Source organism: Anser cygnoides, chromosome 8 (genome assembly GCF_040182565.1).
Source record: "Anser cygnoides isolate HZ-2024a breed goose chromosome 8, Taihu_goose_T2T_genome, whole genome shotgun sequence".
In the NCBI taxonomy this organism is placed as follows: domain Eukaryota; kingdom Metazoa; phylum Chordata; class Aves; order Anseriformes; family Anatidae; genus Anser; species Anser cygnoides.
Window position 1 is genome coordinate 16,308,580 of NC_089880.1, and position 21,773 is coordinate 16,330,352.

The 21,773-nt window shown below is 38.0% G+C and overlaps 1 protein-coding gene across 1 annotated transcript in view; it reads right to left on the reverse strand.

Annotated features, from left to right (window-relative positions):
- Nucleotides 1-21,773, reverse strand: part of HMCN1 (hemicentin 1) — a 199,482-nt gene that overhangs the window by 36,055 nt on the left and 141,654 nt on the right. Inside the window, 19 exon segments of the mRNA XM_048058996.2 lie at nucleotides 52-196; nucleotides 1,257-1,398; nucleotides 5,649-5,785; nucleotides 6,577-6,658; nucleotides 8,264-8,454; nucleotides 9,015-9,293; nucleotides 9,716-9,813; nucleotides 9,972-10,155; nucleotides 11,692-11,816; nucleotides 12,424-12,583; nucleotides 14,006-14,155; nucleotides 14,379-14,510; nucleotides 14,641-14,722; nucleotides 14,975-15,177; nucleotides 15,304-15,417; nucleotides 16,490-16,651; nucleotides 19,632-19,728; nucleotides 20,635-20,822; nucleotides 21,635-21,748. Of these exon segments, the coding sequence (XP_047914953.2) occupies nucleotides 52-196; nucleotides 1,257-1,398; nucleotides 5,649-5,785; nucleotides 6,577-6,658; nucleotides 8,264-8,454; nucleotides 9,015-9,293; nucleotides 9,716-9,813; nucleotides 9,972-10,155; nucleotides 11,692-11,816; nucleotides 12,424-12,583; nucleotides 14,006-14,155; nucleotides 14,379-14,510; nucleotides 14,641-14,722; nucleotides 14,975-15,177; nucleotides 15,304-15,417; nucleotides 16,490-16,651; nucleotides 19,632-19,728; nucleotides 20,635-20,822; nucleotides 21,635-21,748 (2,785 nt within the window).

The window sequence follows — 21,773 nt, forward strand, 5'->3', positions numbered from 1 at the left end:
AAACAAAAAAAAATACTATGGAGAATATTTATTCTGACTATTGCACAATACCTCGTATTGTTTCCAGTAAAAACAACCCCATCTTTCCTCCATGTAATTCTGGGGGTTGGTACTCCTTCTGCAATACACTCCAGAACAGCAGACGCATTTATATGGACAACAGTAGTCTGAGGGCTACTTCGGATTGTCGGAGCCACTGTAAAGGAAAAATTACAAGAGGTATCAGAAAAAAAAAAAAGAATTCTGCTCTGACTGAAACTCTACACATGAAAACACATACAGGTACAGGGATGATTACAATGGCGGAACTAAGTTTCTTACCACTTTGAGCAGTACATAATTGCCACGATGCAGTAAGGAATGAAAAACAAAGTCTGTCTTAAATGCACTGTGAAGATCACCTTTGTTAGTTACTGTAAAAACTACCACATAGCTAAATCAGCAGAAGAGTTTAGCATATTTAACTCAGCAAAATAAGGCTGTGAAATGATATCCTTGCTATAATTAAGGAGGAACAAGAATTTTAAATGGACAGCTAAGGACAGCCACTGTGGGGGGCACAGCATAATGCAGGTACTTATGAGTGAGTTGTTAAAAGAACAGAAAAAGGAAAGTTTTTCAGCGTCATAAGAGTGTGAGAATAGAATAGTTTCTAATCAGCTTACAGTTGAGGAAAAAAAAAAAAGGGGGGGTTTAAAATGAAATTCAGAAAGTACCAGTGGGCCGATGGTATTAGAGGGCAGGTATCAGGATGTACAGGGCCCTCCAAACATGTTCCTACCATCTCCTGCTTCTAGCTGCAGAGAAGCCCCAGTTTTCAAGTAACTTGCAAAACCAGTGGCCAAAACAGCAATGCAAACCAAGTCCCCCAAGATACCAGTGAATTGCTTTAACAACTGGCATAAATTTGCCCAAGAGCATTTCTCTGTCTTGGATCTGTGTGTTCAGTCTGGATGTATCTTGACTCTGTATCAGGATGAAGGCGGGATGCACAGCACCCTCTGTCAGCAGGAAGCACAGAGAGACAGAGAGGGAGCCATGGTGAGTCCCCAGCAGGTCTTCTAGCATGGGGGACAACTGTGAACTGTGATGGTGACACACATGAGGTAATACACCTGGTTTCACAGTTCAGATGCAGCCTAAGTGGCCTGCATCTGGCTACAAAGGGACTATTAATGCTTCTTTCTTGCCATTTGAAATCCAGCAGAAATACCATGCAAAGATCAAAACCAACAAGAACAGTTTCATTATTTTACCATGCACTGTCAGCACGAACTCCCTGGTCATTTTTCCTGCAATATTACTTGCCACACATGTATAGCTTGCTGTATCACTGAGGTCAGCATTATTGATTTGCAGGTATCGCCCACTGGATAGGATTCGAACTCGAGGAGTTCCCTAAGGGGAAAGAGAGAGAGTTTGATGGATTTAATTTTATGATTGTTCTCTTTCTACAGATAGAGCATTCTTTTGTTGCAGAGTATGAACAGCCATGAAAGAGAGACAAAGATAAACAAAGGACTGAATTAACTGCTAGCTTAACTTTATTTATAGCCATGAAGATAATAGGATAAACAAGGTTTTAATAAGTTATCATTGAGTAGTGATTCCACCTTGAAACTCCTTCTGGAGCTTGTGCCTGAATAAGGTGACTTTTTGGGTTAACTAATCCACAATGTATAGCCAAAGGGCTTTTGAGTTTTTACAGAAAAGGGGCAGCCATTAGCACACGATATTATTTTTTCCCCAAAAATCCATGCACACCACCGGCAGAAGAAATACTAGTTTCTCTAGACTGTTCTTCAAACATTACAAGTCTTGACCAGACAGGATCCAACAAACTTAGCCTATTAAGTTTGCTAGCCAGCATTTCTGGATATGAGGAAACCACTCTTTTCAGCTCTGTGATTGTACAGCACCTGCTCAGCAGCCATTTTAAGTCAAGGCTTTTTTTTTTTTTTTTTTTTTTTTTTTTTTTTTTACCACAGCTAGTCTGGATAGTCTGGATCGGAACGGAACAACTGAATGACAGTAATGCCAACTACAGGTGTTCAAAAAGCTGACTGGATAAAAAAACAGTAACACCCCCCCCCCCCCCCCCCCCCCCCCCCCCCAAAAAAAAAAACAAAAAAAAACAACCACAAACCTTTACAGTATGCGCTATGCACACTTTGGATAACATTCGAAGCTGACATTCCCATTTGCTCTTTTGGTTAGAAGGTCTGTGGATAGCAACTACAACAGGTATGTGAAACACTTCTGGTTCCTCACCCCTCCGCACTACCACTCAAGTACTCTGGTCTAACACTAGGCACCAACAGAGCAAGTCTAAGGACGCAAAACAGACAACAGTGACGGAGCCTCACGGGTGAAATGATTCACCACCAGGATGGATTACAGACACAGATTTTGGGTCAAAACTGATATTTCCTGTTGAGTACATAGCCTGTGCTTCTAAACAAAATAGCATATAGAAGACAAAACACAGGCAATGAAGCTATTGTTTAAATCTTTCACTATACTCAAGGCATGTCAGAAACAAAAACTTTTAAAAAATACAAATTCAGCAATTCTTTTAGTGTCTAAATAAAGATGGACTAGGTCCAGACACTCATATCTACTTATTTTGGTAACACTCGATGTGTATCTCCCAAAAGCAAACGAAGAGTGCCAAGACTATGACTGCCAAAGCCGTTCCAGGCTAGGTCTTCCTATAGTTCTGCTACGGAAAGTGGTGGTGTTGCACAATTACATCGCTAAACACAGAGAAGTCTAGTGAGTTCAAAATCTGCACAGTGGAAGACAACAAAATGAGGAGGAATGACACCCTCCATTACAAGGCCATTTCAAAAAGCAGCGATGACTTAAACCAAAGTAGCACTGCAATCTGAAAATCTGACTTCTCCAGTCATCTCCTGTCATCGTGAAACCTCAATGTTCCCAAGACAAGGAGATCCATATCACAGAACCACAGAATTGTAAGGGTTGAAAGGGACCTCAGGAAATCATCGGGTCCACACCCCCTGCCAAAGCAGGTTCCCTAGAGCAGGTTGAACAGGATGGCCTCCAGACAGGCCTTGAATACCTCCAGAGAAGGAGACTCCACAACCTCCCTGGGCAGCCTGTTCCAGTGCTCTGTCACCCTCACCGTGAAGAAGCTCTTTTGCATGTTGGTGCAGAACTTCCTGTGATCCATTTTGTGGCCATTGCCCCTTGTCCTATCCCCACGAACCAGTGAAAAGAGGTTGGCCAAATCCCTCTGTCTCCCATGCTTAAGATATTTGTAAACATTGGTAAGATCCCCTCTCAGTCTTCTTTTCTCCAGGCTGAACAGACCCAGGTCTCTCAGTCTTTCCTCACACGGAAGATGCTCCAGGCCCCGTATCATTTTTGTTGCCCTCCACTGGCCTCTTTCCAGGAGATCCCTGTCTTTCTTGTACTGGGGAGCCCAGAACTGCACACAGTACTCCAGGTGAGGCCTGACCAGGGCAGAGTAGAGGGGGAGGATCACCTCCCTTGACCTGCTGGCCACGCTCCTTTTAATGCACGCCAGGATCCCGTTGGCCCTCTTGGCCACCAGGGCACACTGCTGGCTCATGGCCAGGCTGTCGTCCACCAGGACCCCCAGGTCCTTCTCCACAGAGCTCCTCTCCAGCAGGTCATCCCCAGCCTGTACTGATACATGTGGTTGTTCCTTCCCAGGTGCAGGACTCTACACTTGCTCTTGTTAAACCTCATTTGGTTTCTTCCTGCCCAGCTCTCCAGCCTCTCCAGGGCTCGCTGAATGGCAGCACAGACTTCTGGTGTGTCAGCCACTCCTCCCAGCTTTGTATCATTGGTGTATTGCTGAGGGTGGACACTATTCCCTTATCAAGGTCGTCGATGAAGATGTTGAACAAGACCAGACCCAGCACTGACCCCTGTGGAACACCGCTAGTCACAGGTCTCCAACCAGACTCTGTGCCACTGATCACCACCCTCTGAGCCATAGGGCACCTCTCTTTCCACATGAAGAGAAAGCTCCTTCCCAGCTGCTTACTATTAATAGACTATTATACTTTTTCCAGGTTGAGAAAGAAACTTGGGAGGGGAAACAATTCAGGGGGACACTGATGTTGTCCTGATACCTGGAGTACATATTTATCTAAGCTAAGATGAAGAATGAAAAGGATGCTATAGAACATAATAAACCTAAATCTGCTACTTAAAGTACACCTGATGAATTAAGAGGCCCACATCTGGACTAAATTTATAACAGTGTTAATTTATAAATTCATGTTAGAGGAGAACCAACTCTAGAGACTGAACTTCCTTACTCTGCTATAAATCAGAAGGCAGAAGATTGACCATATTGCACAATCAAGATGCATCAATCCTCACATACAGACATGAATTCCTAAAAGCAAAAAGAGCTAATATTACAGTTAATTCCTAGGTGTTCAGCTGAGTATCTATGTCAATCATAGCATTCTTCTATATTGTTCTGATTTCTGGTAAATATTTGTAATAGAGTCTTCTTTCTTTTTTTTTTTTTTTTTTTAAGTTAAGATGTAGAAAAAGGAAAAATCTCAAGTACTGCTTAAAACACTAGCTTTCCAAGGTAGACTCATGTAAAAAGTATTCATTTTTAACCTCCAAGCCTTGTTCCAACTTGTTTCATAAATAGCTACCCAATTAAAGAACTGAGTATTCAGAGGAAGAATTGTTTCTCTTACACTCATTTCTAGCTAGTTCTTATGCAATATTCAAGGTAACGTTCCGTACCTGCACTTAGTAAGACACAATCACTCCCCATATTCTTACTTCTACCACAGATATTTCATTCTTCTAAACTTACAATAGAAAAAGAGCCTGAAGAACAGGCTGACACAAGTAAAACAAAGAAGCATAACTTTGTATGAAGACTACTGATGGGCTACAACTAAGGGAGACAAAATTCATAAGATAAATGTTTCCTCTTTATTCACAAATAAGGATCAATATAGGGAAAATTATTAAGTTTAGTTAATAATTTAAATTGTTCGGTTGTAAATCATCTGGCTTCTGAGTCATCATAAAATGATGAGAAATTAAAAAAAAAAAACAACACCACACCATTCTGTTTAAACTATCCTCATCTTGCTAACTGTCTCTCAACCACCAGGGACTCAATGCCTTATATGACACTACACGGAACCATGAGTGAAAAAGATGCATTTGATACAAAACCGTGGTGGTTAGCAACCCGTGGTTTGTTTTTTCCCAATGTAAAGAATTTTAATTCCTTCCTAAATGCTACTAGAATATGAGGATGCATAATATACCCAAAGGAAACATATAGTGTAGTCTTCTCTCAGCTACCTTTCCTGGGAAGCCATTCAGGAGTATACCGAAGGCTTCTAGGATTGTTCAGAGGATCCAGGAGGAGCAAGGGATCCCCCTAAAGGAAAAGAGAACAAGTAACAGCGGGATGGCCACTTCACATGCTTGCTAGCTTCAGGTACTCATTTAGGACTAACTGCATTTGTGCTGGGGCAACTCAGCTTGAATTCAAGGCACTGTAACTTGACTGCACTGAAGGAGCAAGTGAATAGAGTAAGAAACCTCAAGCATTGCGTGTAAAAACTAAAGGGAGCAACAAACTAATACAAATAATGTAACTGCTGTACCTCTAAAAGTTCTCCATTTTTAAGCCATGAGATTGTCGGAGGTGGTACAGCATCTGACTTGCATTCCAGTATAACTTGTCTGTTCTGCAACACAGTGAGGTCCTGTGGACCACTGGTACCAGCAATATTAGGAGGAACTGTTACAAAAATTAAGAAGAAAAATAAACACCACAGATATGAGCCACCATTAAAACTATTAATTGAAAAATTCCATTTTATTTCTCAATATTTAAGATAAAGACAAAGCTACAGTGCCACTGATTAGTTCTGCTTTTCAATACTTGTGTTAAATACACCACGTTCGTATAACTGGTGAACCTGTTTCTTAAGTCACACACTGGAAACTACTGTGACAAATTAATTTAAAAGTCCATTCTCAGTGAAGTCACCAGCATTTAAGCCAGACAGAGTGGGGAATCACAGAATTTCCATAAATTCTCCATCAAGAAACAGGGGAGCTATAACCTTCAAGAAGAAACCTTAGGCATATTGTAGAACTGCGTAAGTCCTGGTGTTTATACTACCTTAACTGACATTACATTTTATGTATTCATTTGTAAATAGATTTCTTAAGTTTTTCTACTAAAAAACTAAGATCATAGACGTCCTTACACTTTATACTCTTTTTAATATGCACAATAAACTCAGTTCAAATGAACACTGATGTTGATTACTGATATCTGTAACCTTCCTATTTATTCAAAATACAAGACTTGGATTGCATCAGGTAGAACTTTCCCTTTTAATTGCTTGTAAGGTTTAGAATAGTTAATCTTATACAGAAATGTTAGTTATCATATGATGTAACATCACTTTCTCAAAACACATATTTCTTCTTTAGTAATACATAAGCTGTTAAATTGAGATACTGTTACATACCTTAGGAGTTTACAGTTTGAGGAGCATTTTTTGCCTAAATTAAACTTACCATGCACTCTTACTAAATATTCCTTATCATCATCTCCTGCTGGGCTAGATGCCAAACATGTGTATCTTCCTGTGTCCTCCACCTAGAAACACATGGACAACTTCAGCAAGAATTGCAGTATCTGGGAACAATTCAGAAAAACAGTGAAATATAAACATTGACAGCAAAATTTAAAGGGCAGCACTTAAAAGTAAAGACAACAGATAAGAACTGTCTGAAAAGAAATGAAAGAGTTCTTAGAATCATAGAATGGTTTGGGTTGGAAAGGACCTTAAAGATCATCTAGTTCCAACCTCCCTTCTGTAGACAGGGACACCTCCCACTACATCAGGTTGCTCAAAGCCCCACCCAAACTGGTCTTGAACACCTCCAGGGATGGGGCATCCACAGCTTCTCTGGGCAGCCTGTACCAGTGCCTCATCACCCTCTGAGTGAAGAATTTCTTCCTTATATCTCATCTAAACCTACCCTTGCTTAGTTTAAAACCATTATTCCTTGTTCTTTCACTAAATTTCTTGATAAAGAGTCTATCCTGTAGGTTACCCATTTTTCCTATAGGCACCCTTTAAACACTGGAAAGGTTGCTATAAGGTCTCCCTGGAAACTCGTCTTCTCTAGTTCTTGGAAACTTGCTTCTTTTACCATAGTAGGATTGTACAGGGATTGCTTAGGAGCTGCAGGGTTCTAAATAATCTCTCTGGGTAATTTGCTTCCAGGAAGAACCTCTTCTCTTTGTGATGCTTTCTGCAATAGGTGATCAATGAAGAAGGAAGCGGCTATAAGTATCCATCTAAGCAAAGGTCAGTTCTGGGTACTAAGGAAGGGTTTTTTATGCACTAATCCTCAAATATCTTTATACTTTCTCTGTCCTGTAAACTCCTCATTGTAAAGATGAAAAGTGTTTGCTTTAGAAACAAAACCAGCTCAAATGAATCAAACTGCTTGTCCCTCTTCCTGAGCCCCGTCCCACTTGTGTTTGGGGACCTTCAGCCTAGCTGAGTGTAGCTGAATACAGCTTTAGTTTAGTGGTCTAGTTCTGTACAAGTTACTTTTCCATGGACTCTTTTATTGTCTGAATTAATCTGAAAGCCTTTGTATTGTCTTTATTTATTTTTATTTAACTTTCACACAGGTGACTGCAAAGGCATTTTTTCCCTGCAGTCTATGGCCTATACATGTGAGAAGCAAATAAATATTAGGAAAATCTCAGTTCTCTGAAAAAGAAGAAAGGCTGAGGAGGAACTATAAAATACGGAAGAAGAAAAACAAGTGACAGTAACAAGCGTCAAATAGGCAGGAAATCAACAATATAAGATTACAGATACAGACTAAAAAGAGAAATAAACCCAGAAAAAGGCACAAGTCCCTAGACTTGATTGTTCTGCTTCGTGTGAAAAAGCAGCAATAAATAAAAAATGAACTTGAATAATGCTCAGAAGAGGCAGAAGTACTTGGTTACTCTTAACCCATAATATTACTGCTTGTTCTGTATGGAAAATTCCAAGGCAAGGCTGGAAAAATATATTCTCCAACTGCACATGCAAGCGGATGATTTTATAGAGGTTTTTGAGGACCTCTCTCAGGATGGCCCTAAGAACAGACAATTCTGTACACTCCTCTAGGGTTGGCTGTTTTGAAACAAAGCGTTTTCAAAACATTTGAGACTGTTTTGAAACAAATGCTTTACCTGAGCACTGGTTATTCGAAGCACTTCTCTTAGGACATGAACATTGTCATTCTGCAGAAGTGGACGCCCATCCTTCATCCATGAGATTTTGGGGACTGGAATGCCAGTAGACGTGCAAAGAAGTTCAAGGGGGTTGTCGACAATCACAGAGAGCTCCTCTGGTTGATCAGAACCATTGATGTGAGGAGGCTCTATGGAAGGAGAAACATTCACGTTGTTTACTGACTCAGCCTAATTCACCAACTTGTGTTCAGACTTCGTAGAATTAGTCTGCATCAGTATTACGCCTGGCTGTACAACTGGCTATATCATGATTTCCATCTGCCTCTGTCTAGAAATTTGCACATTTTGTGAAATTAATTTAGTAGTCAAAATTTTCATAATCCCAGGAAAAAAAAATATTACATAGTATCAGTGAAGATTTTTATTATCTCTTTAGCTGTTGTACCTTCAGCTGTGCTATCAACCCGTCAAGCTGAATTTCCACTAACCCAATTTGTTTGTTTATACGAAATTACTTTGCAAATCACTTTACTGCTAGTTGGCATATTTCAGTACTCCTGAAATCTTGAGTAAAAATACATATATTACACAAACATCTTTAGGTATGTTCCATATTCTGTTTGTCTTATTAAATACAGAAGATGTTTCTTGAAAATACTCCCTTATCATTAGACAATTTTTGAATTGTTGCCCTGAGTAGACACTCATTTACTGCTTGCATTTTGTTCAGCTGACAGGTTAACCTTACCCAGCACTTTCAGGGAAAAGTGCTTGCTGATATCTCCAGCTTCATTGGACGCTACACAAGTGTATTTGCCTGTGTCACCAATTTCTGCTTTTACAAAATGAAGGACCATTCCTTGGTCACTTGAAATTAGGTGCGCTCCAAGGCTTAAAGGATGTCCATTTTTAAACCAGGACATAGTAGGGGCAGGAGTGCCATCAGTAAAACACTTCATTGAAGTTGAACTGCCTTTTACTACAGTCACGTCCTCTGTTCCTCCGGCGTTATCCAAGCTTGGTGGTACTGCAGAGAAACAAAGAGCTGATTCACACAGAGTACACACAATAGTTAATTCTGAATATAAAATAATTGCAATGCAGCTACCCTTTTGCATCTCCTCACCTGCACTCCTTATTTTATGTTAAGTAACTGAGTTAAAATTCACTTGAAAATTATACATTATTACTCATTCTAAAAAACACCTGTGACACATCATGGGTGCCAATTCAAGTAAGGACTCTTCTAGGGTTAAAACGCTCTAAATTAAAACAAAACAAACAAACAAACAAGAAAAAAAAAGTGAATGTATTTCGAATGATTATCTAAGTATGAAACACTTGTGGATGTCTGCAACTTTGTGTTGATTAGAAGGAAAAATGAAGATTAGGTTTAAGAAATTAACTGAGCAATAGATTTTTTACATATAGCTTTTGAGAGAAGTTTACCAAAAATTTGAAGGCTGTAATGCTTGTTGTCCACTCCAGCTCTGCTAGATGCTACACAAGTGTACACACCAGCATCAGATATCTGCACTCGGGCAAGCCTAAGGAGAAAATCATTTTAGTTGAGCTGTAAATGGAATACAGTATCACACTTTTATTATGGCGTGGTTTGGATCAAATTTTACTCTTGCTTCCAACAATGCTAGCTAGCAAAAGACAGAAAACCCAGCTAGCTAAGTTAAAATAAAAGAAAACCAACCTTAGAATTTGCCCAGCTGACAGCAACCTGATCTGGGAGGAGACAGACAGAGGAAGGCCATTCTTTAACCAGTTTATCTGTGGAGATGGAGTTCCAGTAGCAGTACATTCAATATTTATGGAGGTGTCCAAAAGAGCAGTGAGGTCCTCTGGTTCATCTTTATTATTGGTTATTGTTGGAGGAACTACATTTTGTGAATGTTGAAAAGGAAGATGTTAAGACTGGTTCTTAAAATCATTCCATATATGTAATCTTGCCATACTTGGAAGCCTATGAAATCTTGCACCTAATGTCCCACAGGCATTTAAGAAAGAAGAGGCCCCATTTTTTTAACAGTAAAACCTCTAACAATAATATTGAGCATTAATAAATATTCACTTGCATATTTAAAACCAGATGCACAGTAGAATGATTATAACACTCCCTCTTATTTGTGCTGGCTGTGGCAAACAAGATCTTTGGGCTCAGAGCCTGAAGCTCATGGGGAAAAAATGGCATTGCAGGGGGGAGCAAGTGGTCAAGCATTAGAGGGAATGGGTTGAACCTCTTCAGGGCCAAATGGGACTTTGCAGTTTAGTGCCAAAGGTATCTACTTCAATGAACCTTAAATAACATGAAAGCTAGAATCACGAAGGAGGAAAGTTAGCTTATTAACTTTTAGATGTATAGGCTGACAATTTTAAAACATACAGAAAACTTCAAAATGACTGGTTAAGTATTCTGGATCATGATTCTAACAGAACATTGTTTTTAGCTGTCTTTTTGTTTGGTTTTATAGTTTGAAAGCCTTTTAAGTCTTGGGGGCAAAAAGGGACTCACTTTATAAAGAAGGTCCAGGCACATGCAGCTCCAAGCTCTGGCTGACTTAGGATCCCATTGCACACCATTACAGTTGCATGGTAAGATGACTTAAGTTGGTTATTGCTCAAGCCTCAGGCAATACAAATTGACCAAAACAGTCTCCACTGTTGTATAGTGATGTGATGTGGTGCTTTTTTCAGTATTATTTTTTATTATATTAAAGGTCATCTTGTTACTCTTCTCACACTCATATTCCAACTAATTTTGAGTCTCAGTGTATAACTGGGACAGATGCTTACACCTCTGTGAAATGCTTCCTATGCAGAACTTTTTCACACTACTCACAGCACATCAGGATCTTATTTTTCAAAAAATAAAACATCCACATACTACAATGGTAAAGAAGAATCATGCTGTCTTCTTTATATCATTTTGTGTAAGAAAACAATAATTTCATCCCAAACTATATCATATTTCTTTTAAACTCTAAATAATCTATTTCTCAGGGAAGAGGGAACCTTTAACAACTAGTGTTCTACCATATTACTTTGGTTTTACTGATGTACTTTGACAAGAATTAATGCAGATCGATTAAGAGAAAAAAAAAACACCATGGTAAATAAGGCCCCAGTGAATCTTAAGAAAAAAATCACCAAAAGCAGAATTCCTCTATTATAAAATACACCAAAGGAACTAATTTCTGTTTATCCCAAAACACATTTAACAGCAAGTTAAATAATCTTGTCATTGACAGAACATCCTGTGTAACATACTGTGATATCTACAGTACATGAAATTGGAAACATGTGCATGTAGTATTACCCTGAAGACAGGCATTCATTTCTTGGCCCTCTCTTGAGCGCACTTACAAAGATAGGATTATGGACCAGATTTTAGTTTCACATCTGTGAAAACTCACCATATACATTCAAGTTGAAAATTTGGTCTTCTTCTCCTGCAGGATTAGTAGCCACACAAGTGTATTTTCCTGTATCAGAAGTGAGAGCTCTGAAAATGGTTAATGTGCTGCCATCTGGAGTTACTCTACAAGGAAGGTCATAAAACACGGTGAATTTGTTTATATATTACTATGACCTGGCAAATAAACATTCAGTTTTGTACATTTAAATCAATTCCCTCTATCCTCTTGGGAATTTCACTAGAGAACCACTGTTTTCTGTAAATTATTATTTATTAGAGATAGGCTAGGAAGCTTTTTTTAGAGATGTCCTATTTAACCTTGCAGTAAGATTTAATTCCAATTTGTTTTTCAAGAATCCATAATGAAAAGCATCAAGATCTTTCCCCTCCAAAAGAACTTAATGGAACTTACAGAGCTTTACAAAACTGAATTAATCTGATGAACTTTCAGGGAACTTATTAATGGAGAAAAAAAAAAAACAGATATATCTATCTCAGTATAATCATATTTTATTTTTTAAAAATCAAAGTAGTAACAAAGTATACTAGAATGATAAAAGATGAAGAGGGAGATGATGTTCTTAACCTGGCTAACCAAGACTCAGACCCTCTTTAGGCACACTTTAGGAACCTAGAATTAAAGAATGGTTCCTCTTTCCGGTCCTCTTTACACTCTTCATATTTTAAATTATACAAGAAGATAATTCAGTGCCTGCTAATTTTTACTTGCCTTATTCTTTGTAAATCGTCACTGGCAACTGTTTTTCCATCTTTAAGCCATTGCATAACGGGCATGGGCACACCATTAGCATCGCAGACAAGCTGGATTCTTTCTCCCAGGAGGACACCGACCTCACTAGGCATTTCAGAGCCAACAATATTAGGAGGAACTAGGAATGTAGGATGGTAGGAAGAGAACATTCATCAGCAAGAGACATAATCTAAGCTATAAAAAGTAATGCTACAGTAGCTTAGTAGTATTACTAATTATTGTAGTACCTCCAACACAAAATTAGTTTAGAAAGTATATGATTACTTTGTTTCCAGAGGGAGTTCTGTGAAGATAAATTCAAAGCCCTTTTAATCATTTCTGAAACCCACTCATTTACAATATTACAGAAATCATGTAATACTTGCCATTTATTTAACATCTAGCTACCTGCTCAAACAACTCTGGCTAACATGAACAACAACGTTATGACAATCCCAGTTCACACAACATCACAATACACTGTAACAACAAAATGCCAGCTTAACTCTTGAGCATATGCTTAGTACACAGTCAAATGCCCTACTGCATCAAGACAATCATACTCCCATCAACAGACACACACTTGCTCCGCCCTAACCAGCAAGCCATTTTCAGTCTGTTCTCCTAAAGAACACGAATGACAATCATGCTATCCATCTCGTCTAGTCCCACTTGTCAGTTCTGAGCATTTCAATAAATTTAAGTCAAATTAGATCAACCAAGTAGCTTGATATTCAGTTCCTAAACTTGAGGTAAACTGGCATGTAGGCAGGGATACACAAGAACTAGCACCCCCACAGAACAACTGCTCTTTTGAACAGTCACTGGATCTGTGTAGCCTGCTAATGGCTAGCTGTCACATCTGTACCTGCTGGCACACCCAGCTCACAGCTCCTGTGCCTCTTCCCCAACCAGCAACTGCTGGCCTGCAAAGGGACCACAGCAGAAAGCTGCAGATGCTGTACAAGCAGTGTGTTACTGAACATGGGAGGCTAGTGAAATTAATGGGGATGAGTCATTAAGAACAGAGGAAAGCAGAGGTGCTTGCAGCATAAGAGTGATGTATAGGGAGGCAAGAAATATACAATTCCCTAACAAGTAAGGGTTTCTTCTTTGACTGAGGAAATAATTTTTTTTTTTTTTAATAAGAAAATTCTTCCAGTACTTCTCTTCTATCTCCTTCTGTTTGCTATGAGGAAAAAAGGCAACAGGTATTATTGCTTCTGGAACACCATGTATGTGTGTTGTTCCACACTTAACCAGTGAAGCTTCAATGTTCAGCAGAAGGAAGGATGTGATCAGCTGCAAACACAGAGTGTGTCAGTTCCTGACAGTTTTCAAGTTCTCCTACTATGAGAGGTAAAGAATATTCTTTTTCATGCAGATTTCTCACTAACTATATAATCTTCTAACCATTTTTTCCCACTGGTTGCAAATGATAAAAATACTGGTCCAAATTCTCTACTTCTCCGTATATGTTACCTCAGTGTCTCTAGTACAGATACAGCGTCATAATCAAAAATTACTAACCAATTCTGCCCACTGCACTCATATGACTTACCTTGAATGGAAAGAATATAAATTTTCTGAGCTTTTCCCTCTATATTTGAGGCAATACATGTGTAGGTCCCACTGTCCAGAAGCTGAGAGCGAGCAATCTGAAGCTTGCTTCCACCAGACAAAATATGAACTTCAAGAGAATCAGAATTTTCTGAAAATAAGTAAACAGGTAGTCATTCCAAAGCAGGCCACAAAGAGTAAACACATCCTGAGAAAATTTTTCATCAAAATTTCAGAAAAAAATAAAAAGATTCCAATCGCTTAACGTAAGAGGCAGCCTAGAGACAGATGAACAAAAACAAAAAAGACTACAAATTGCACAACAGTACTCCAAAGGGAGAAAAAGAGCAGAAAAGAGCATGAAGGAATGTTACCTAGTGGTTTTCCATTCTTAAACCAGGCTAGTTTCGGTGGAGGAATTCCAGTAGCATCACACACAAAGGTAACGGGATTACCGATTGTTTCATTCATCCACTCTTGTTCGGGGCCTTCTATATGTGGTGGCACTACAAATCGAATGGAAGTCTGAATAGTTTGCTTACCAAATATTTTTGTAAATTGATTTTGAATTATCTGCTCTACAATATCTATGACGTTATAATAATGACTACTGCAGATAGTGTGGAGTATGCTCACCATAAACATTAAGATGGAAATTTTTATCATCTTGTCCTGCAATATTTATGGCTTTGCACACATACTGGCCAGTGTCAGAAACCTAGAATAAAGATTTAAACAAATTTAAAAATAATTTAAAACAAAAACAGCTTATTATGTAGATCTTATATTAATGCTACAGTATAGAGATATTAACAGCTTTTGCCAACTCAAAATCTTTTTCACAGAATTAAAGGCCTCCAGCAAATGTATCTCCTACATTCATCTAGTAAAACACACCCATAAAGAACAAAATAATTGCTTAACAGTAGTGGAGTAGTGGCAGATGCAGCATCCCACAAGCCTGACCTACCTCCGCACCCTTGATTCGTAATGTTTGCCCATCTGCTAAGATCTCCACATTTGCAGACTCTGAAATTATACGCCTGTTCTTGTACCAGGTGATGACTGGTGGTGGGATAGCATTGGATTCACACTCTAACATCACCGGGGTGCCCACTCTCACGTTGAGCACTGTCAGTGAGGTTCCACTATGGTCTTTGATGCTTGGGGGGACTGTAGAAGAAGCTCAGAGTTATTTCTGTCTTTGTTTTGTGAGAGGGCAAAAAACAACCTAAGAAAAACCTGCATTTTCTAAGCAATAGATATTATCTTAGGAAAATAGTAAAACTGAAAACAAACCAAGGACAGTTAGGAAGCTCCTCTTCTGACTTTCCCCAGCTTGGTTTCTGGCAACACAAGTATATTCACCATCATCTGATAGTTTGGCTCGAGGGATCTGCAGAGTCCGAGCACCTGAAGTAAAAAGAGAAGTGTTGATATTTATTCTGCGGTTATGGTATCAATTTCAAATACAACAGAATTGACAACAGACTGTGTCCGACAGACTGAGCACAGGCACCAAATTAACCTCAGATTCAAAAATGTACGCAATTGCCACTGTTTTTTGTGGTTCATTAATCCATAAAAAAATCAAAGAAAATTTTAGGGTCTTTCACTGGTGCTGTTAACTGTAAGTTTGGACCACTAACACACCTTTAAGGCCTCTTTATTTCATGGTTGCTAAACCCTCTCTGCTAACTTGACTATACTCTTTTCCCCAAGCTCTGTCACTATCCTACCCTTTATCCCCTATATATCGTCTCCATTTGTGAAGCTACTGCCTGCACCTGGATTACTAAACTGCATATATGCCTCTGCTGCCATTAAGCAAGTTCCAAGTCTGCACTTTAGTCTATGCTGTTAACACAGCCCCCAGCCAAGTAATAGCTGCAGGACAGGACTGAGCACCACAGCAAGTGATCTGCACTAGATATTCTGGACTGAAGATAAGCAGCAGGAGCAGAAACGACACAGACACTCACTCATCTCATTGAGTGAGGAACTTTGAATGGGTAAGGAGATAGCAGATACAAGGATTTCTTCCTTGATTCAGCAATCACTAAGGGTTCACCCTGTTTCCCATGGAAGTAATGGGAGGGTTGCTAATTTTTGTCATCTAAGCCAGCAGAACTAATCCCAGCCTCCATCACTATTTCTGATCATTTCTTTGCAAGGTGAATCAAAGTGACTCAATTTTAATCAATACCTCTATCAGAGGACCTCTGTTTTACGTGACTTGCCCAACAGTCTTTTTCACACAGCTTATTTCAGTGCTTTCAGTCAGAGCTAGTTCTCCTTAGAAGTGAACCCATCCAACAGCCAAGACATTATTAAATACTTTAAAAACACAATAGGCCAAGTGTCTTCTCTACTCACTGGAGCAATACTAAGAATATACTAGCTCCATAAGTGGCTGTCACCCTTATCAACACAAAACAGACAGAAGTCCAGTACAAAGGCTGTAGAAATAGCTGAGATTCCTCACCAGGCACAATAAAAGTGTTAGCATTCAAATTGATAGGTTTTCCATTCTTGAGCCAGCTGAGATCAGGAGGTGGAAAGCCAGTGACCTCACAAGTCAGAGAGATGAAATTATTCACGACCACGGTCAAATTCTCAGGATTAGTACCAACAACATTTGGAGGAACTGCAGAGAGAAATACATTAATAGTGTCTTTCACAGCATCAGCAAACAATATTCTGCAAGATCCTGATCTACTAAAATAAAGCTGAATTGCTGAGCTTTGCCAAAGGGCAAAGTAGCAAAAATCTTTCACACTTTGTGAATGGATCCTCTGCTTTTTGGATGTATCTGGAAACAATTTCATCTACAATTCTTCTCTGCGTGGAATTTGGTAAAGTTCAGTGACCTCTAAAAGATCCTACAATTCCTGATCAAAGTATTCTGAATTTTTAAAAGACTGTACTCACAGAACGTTTGTTACGTAAGGCAGGACAAATTTTACTTTGTCAGGATATCTAAGAGGGTTAAGCATCATTTCTTGCTGATATTGTATTTTTCCTGTTCTTTCCGAAATAGACTATTTTCCCATTCTAGAGAACCAGAGCACTTTTTTTAACCAGACAAACCTGTTGTGTAATAGTGAGCTAAGCAGTTTAAAATTCTGACACACATGCATTGCTCATAGGGGTGCATTTTTAAGCTTCCAAGTCCCAGTGCTTTTAAAGAGAAGACTATTTAGACATTTGACCTTTCTACAATAACTATTTAAAAAGAAATAACTGTAAATCTTTTCCTTTTAATAAACCCCAAGTTTTAGTTTCCACGTTTTTGCAGTGTGGATATATAAAACACTTAAGAGGAAAGCAAAAGCATGTTCTTGGCTCAATTGGGTGGAAAAATCATTCCAAAGTACACATGGAATCCTCTTCTTCAAAGACAGAAATGTTAAAGTATTTTGGACCATACCCACCAGAAATACTCCAGCTGCTTTCTGTCATTTGAATGACACAAAGCAGTCATTAAGCCAAGTTTATTGCTCCTCTGTGGCACAACAGAAACAAGAGGAGTCGATGGAAATGGGAGAGTTCATTCCATATTTTTCAGCATGGAATATCTGAGGGTTATTTCCCTGATAATGAGTATAAAACAGTTCACTAAAATTAGTGGAGAATTCTGATCTGATGACATTTTATAGATATTTACATTTATTTCCTTTTACAGTTACTTTCCCACAGATGTGATTATTGGCAGTGCAAGACAGTGGACAACTAAATAAAAAGGGCCAAATCTAAGTTATCTTTTAATGAATTTTGCTTAAACTGCACTTCAAATTCTGCAGGCTTCTACTGTGTGAGCAAAGCACCCATAAATGCACCGTAGGTAATGCACATATGCAGAAGTATTTTTGTGTGTATAAAGATGCAGTAATGGGCTCAATTGTAGCATTCAGCGTAAAAAATGACCTGTTTATCATTTGTTAGAGATAGAGATTTTTAAAAGCAGATGCTTATTTTCAGGGTTGTTAAGGTTTAATTTTATTTTTAAGGTTTTATTACTCATCTTGGAGGTAAGAAAAGAATTTTTCAACTTATTAAAGATGATTTTTAACACTTTATTTAATTTTATAAAAGCAGTTATATTAAAAACATAAAAATGCTGGAAAAATCACTTTTTTTCTGATGCTGGCAAAACAAAGATCATGCTGCTTAACGATAATACACTTTCATCAGTGCTTCACCTTGGGTGGTCCTTTCTTAACAGCATTAGTCTAATTTTTCAAATGAAATTGCATTCAAGATTAATAGCCCCAAATTAGTAATATTGCTGAGCTAGAATGCAAAGAAGCTTCATACAAATATTTATTTTAAAACTACACTATTAGACTATGGTCATTATAAACAAATATTTTAAAAACAAGAAGTTTAAGTTAGAACACAAATGTCAAGAAAAGCAAATTTTTTTAATTTAAAAACAAAGCTCAAGCATCAGGAAATCTGGGTATACTCCACTGAAAGAAAAGAACCTCTCAGAGAATAGGGGCAAATTCTTTCCATGATAACACTATTTTTTGGCTAATTGAATCACTGAATTGAAAAAAGCGCTATAATTTGTTTCATTTAGTATGTAAATTTGCTGCAAGATTTTTATCTTCTGTACGTTATAACCTAAATCATCAGATGTCTTGGATTATGGGACTACACTCAAATAAGACAGAGAAGACTGCACTTGTCTTCTATCTAGTATGTAACTGTAAGATTAGCTAGCTAACAAAGATACAAGAAATGATCCTTATCATATGTAGAAGACTCCAGAGGCTAGAATAGATGATCTTTAAAAGTCCATTCCAACTCAGAACATCCTATGATTCTATGTCTCTAAAGTGTACTGTGAAAGCAGATAAAAAATTTAGTTGCCAGTATTCCTTGGTAGGTTTCAAAATGCAATTGTGCTGCTGACTTTGTGGGAGTAATGGTTATTTGATCTTCAGTTTGGAATGGAGACGTTAAAGTGGTGGGATGAAGAGTGAGCAGAAATAAAAGGGGAAGTTACGGTTAACTCTGAAATGTTAATTAGAACTAACATGATTTTCTGGACTTATCAGAAAAGGTTAGGGAAGGTGGTAGAGAAACATTTTTAAAATAATGGAAAATGTTTTAATTTCTTGATTATATTTGTTTTAGACCAGTGACACCAAAGGCATAAATTTATTTTAACCTTGCTCTAACTCAACAGCAATAAAAAAGAATATAAAGGAATCTTAAAAGAGGAAACAGAAGAATACGTAAGGTTTTACAATGCTTTATCTCTTTGGTTAATGTTTCTAATCATAACTTTCTTGAAAAATGCTCTTCTTAAACAAATGAAAACAGGCTGTTATTCAACCTGTTTGTAATTCATGATCATAGGGCTTAGCAACACCTACATAATATACACACACAATAACAATTTCCACCTATAAAGATGGGGTAGCAAAAGCCATGCACTGCCAAGGTACTACAAACTTGTATTTAATTTCTAGTACATGAGAATTTCCATTACACCCAATATGGTGACTTACACACACAAAGCTAAGAATGTACCTAAATGCTCTGCTAAAACATTCAGATTGAACTAACATTTGGAAAAAAAAAATAATAATCAAATTATGGATTATTATACTTACCATGAACATTTAGGTTAAAATACTTCTTGGCACTTCCAGCTATGTTTTCCACAACACAGACATACCTGCCAGTATCTGTTATTTGGGAATTCAAAATCTAAGAGAAAGAAGAAGACTGTTGTTGAAATAATATATATAAGACAACTTATTGTCAGAACATCAAGTTTTGGGGTCTCCCCAGAGACCCCAAGGGTCTTTGGGGCTTACAAGTCTACAGGTTTGTTTGTTTGATTTGTATTTTTTGGCTAATGCCTTTGTAGTGTTATGAAGAAGTCTGTCTGAAAACTGATGATACTTCACTGATGCTACTCCTTTCAGAATCTCTTCTGCAAAACTGTGCATCTCAAACTTCCAGAAAGGTCACTGTAGTACCTTTCCCATTAAGTTTGTTCAAAATTAATAACAAAACTAATACTGACAAAATAATTTAAGTAAAAATCTTAATATTCCATATGGCTTTTACATTTTATATTACATTCCTAGATCATGCTATGAAAATAGAGAGAATTAAGCTCAGCTTTCTAACTGTTTTAATAGTTTGATTCAATTTCATCTACTGATAGGAAGGGAGCGGTTCTTCAGAATACACTTTAAAAAAACAGTAAATTTCACAATAATTAAACACCATTAATTTAACACAATTATTAATTAGTTTAACACGTGTTAATTGTTTAACACAATTAAACACTTGGATAAAGATGACAACACTATGTTGTTCTCCACAAAAATCAATGTTATTTTAAACCAAGTGATTTCATTGATGTGGTTCACAGCATGACACCACAAACAGTTGGGTCAGTACAACTGAGGGAGCTACAGAGGAATGGGAATAAGCAGCTCAGGGACAGGGACAAGGGAAAGAAACTCCTTAGGTTTTCAGCACCTCATTAAAAAAAAAATAATCCATAATCACATATTCAACAAATCTGAACAGATTTGTCTTTACAGGTGATTTTTGTTTGTGATGCTAAAAAAGTTCTCCACGTTCTTCACTTAGAGCTACCTGCAATCTTCTTCCATTGGATAAAAATGTGGGTTTGTCATCTTCTGCCAGAAGGTGGCCATCCTTCTCCCAGGTAATACTTGGAGAAGGGCTGCCACTTGCGACACAGTCCATCACTGCAACCTTGTTCACAAGTACCGTCACTTCTTCAGGCAGATCACCATCAGCTCCACTGATGGATGGTGGTACTGGAAAAGAGCAAAACATTGTAAGAATACTGTGATTTAGCATGTCCCACAGGTATTTTTCTTAAGATGTCAGAGAATTGGTTTGCAGAAGGAAACAGGTAAATCTTCAGTGACTACAGTGAAAGATAATAAAATCCCAAGAGTAGTTCAGCTCGAAAGAATCAGTATAACTCAAGGGACTGCAGGAGAGCTACACTTATTCACAGCAACCATAAAGAGGAGGGGAAACTCATTTTCCAGCCAATCTGTTAAGTTCTTTGCTGCCAGAACAAAGCAGGATTCCCAAGGCAGGCCCCTCTTCCTAACAATAACTCAGTGCTTTCAGTGATAGATATAGAAATAGAAATAAAGACAAAAACCTTGATTACATCAAGAGGCAATACAAGCAACATATAAATATTACACAAGATTTTTGTGTAATATTTGTAAATCAGTCATACAAATGGACTCTACAGGCATGCAATGGTGGATCTGAATCATCAATTCCCTTCTGACTTTGGGAGTTTTGCAGATATTTTAGAAAATCATGATGAAAATCAGGGGAGAGAAAAGTCTAGAACAAGTCAGATTTTTGAACTGGAAACTGGATAGAAAATAAGAGATACCAAGATAAAACCAGGACTTCTACATACACTTTTCTTTACAGTGAAGTGAAGCATGCTTGGCCTAATGCAATTGAGTTCCTGTAACAATAATTGAAAAACATCCAGAACTAACAATATGACCACTGTTTTCATCTAATTCTGTATATTTCTACAAAACTCTAGAAACTTATGTAAACATTTTAAAAAAAGAAAAGCAGGAAAGCTCACAGAGCACGCGGACATCGTAATGAATGGAATCCTCCCCAGCTTCATTTACTGCCACACACATGTATCTTCCTGCATCTTCAGCCTGTACCCGTGGAATCTGTAACACTCGGCCTCCTGGAAGATAAATACACTTAAGATT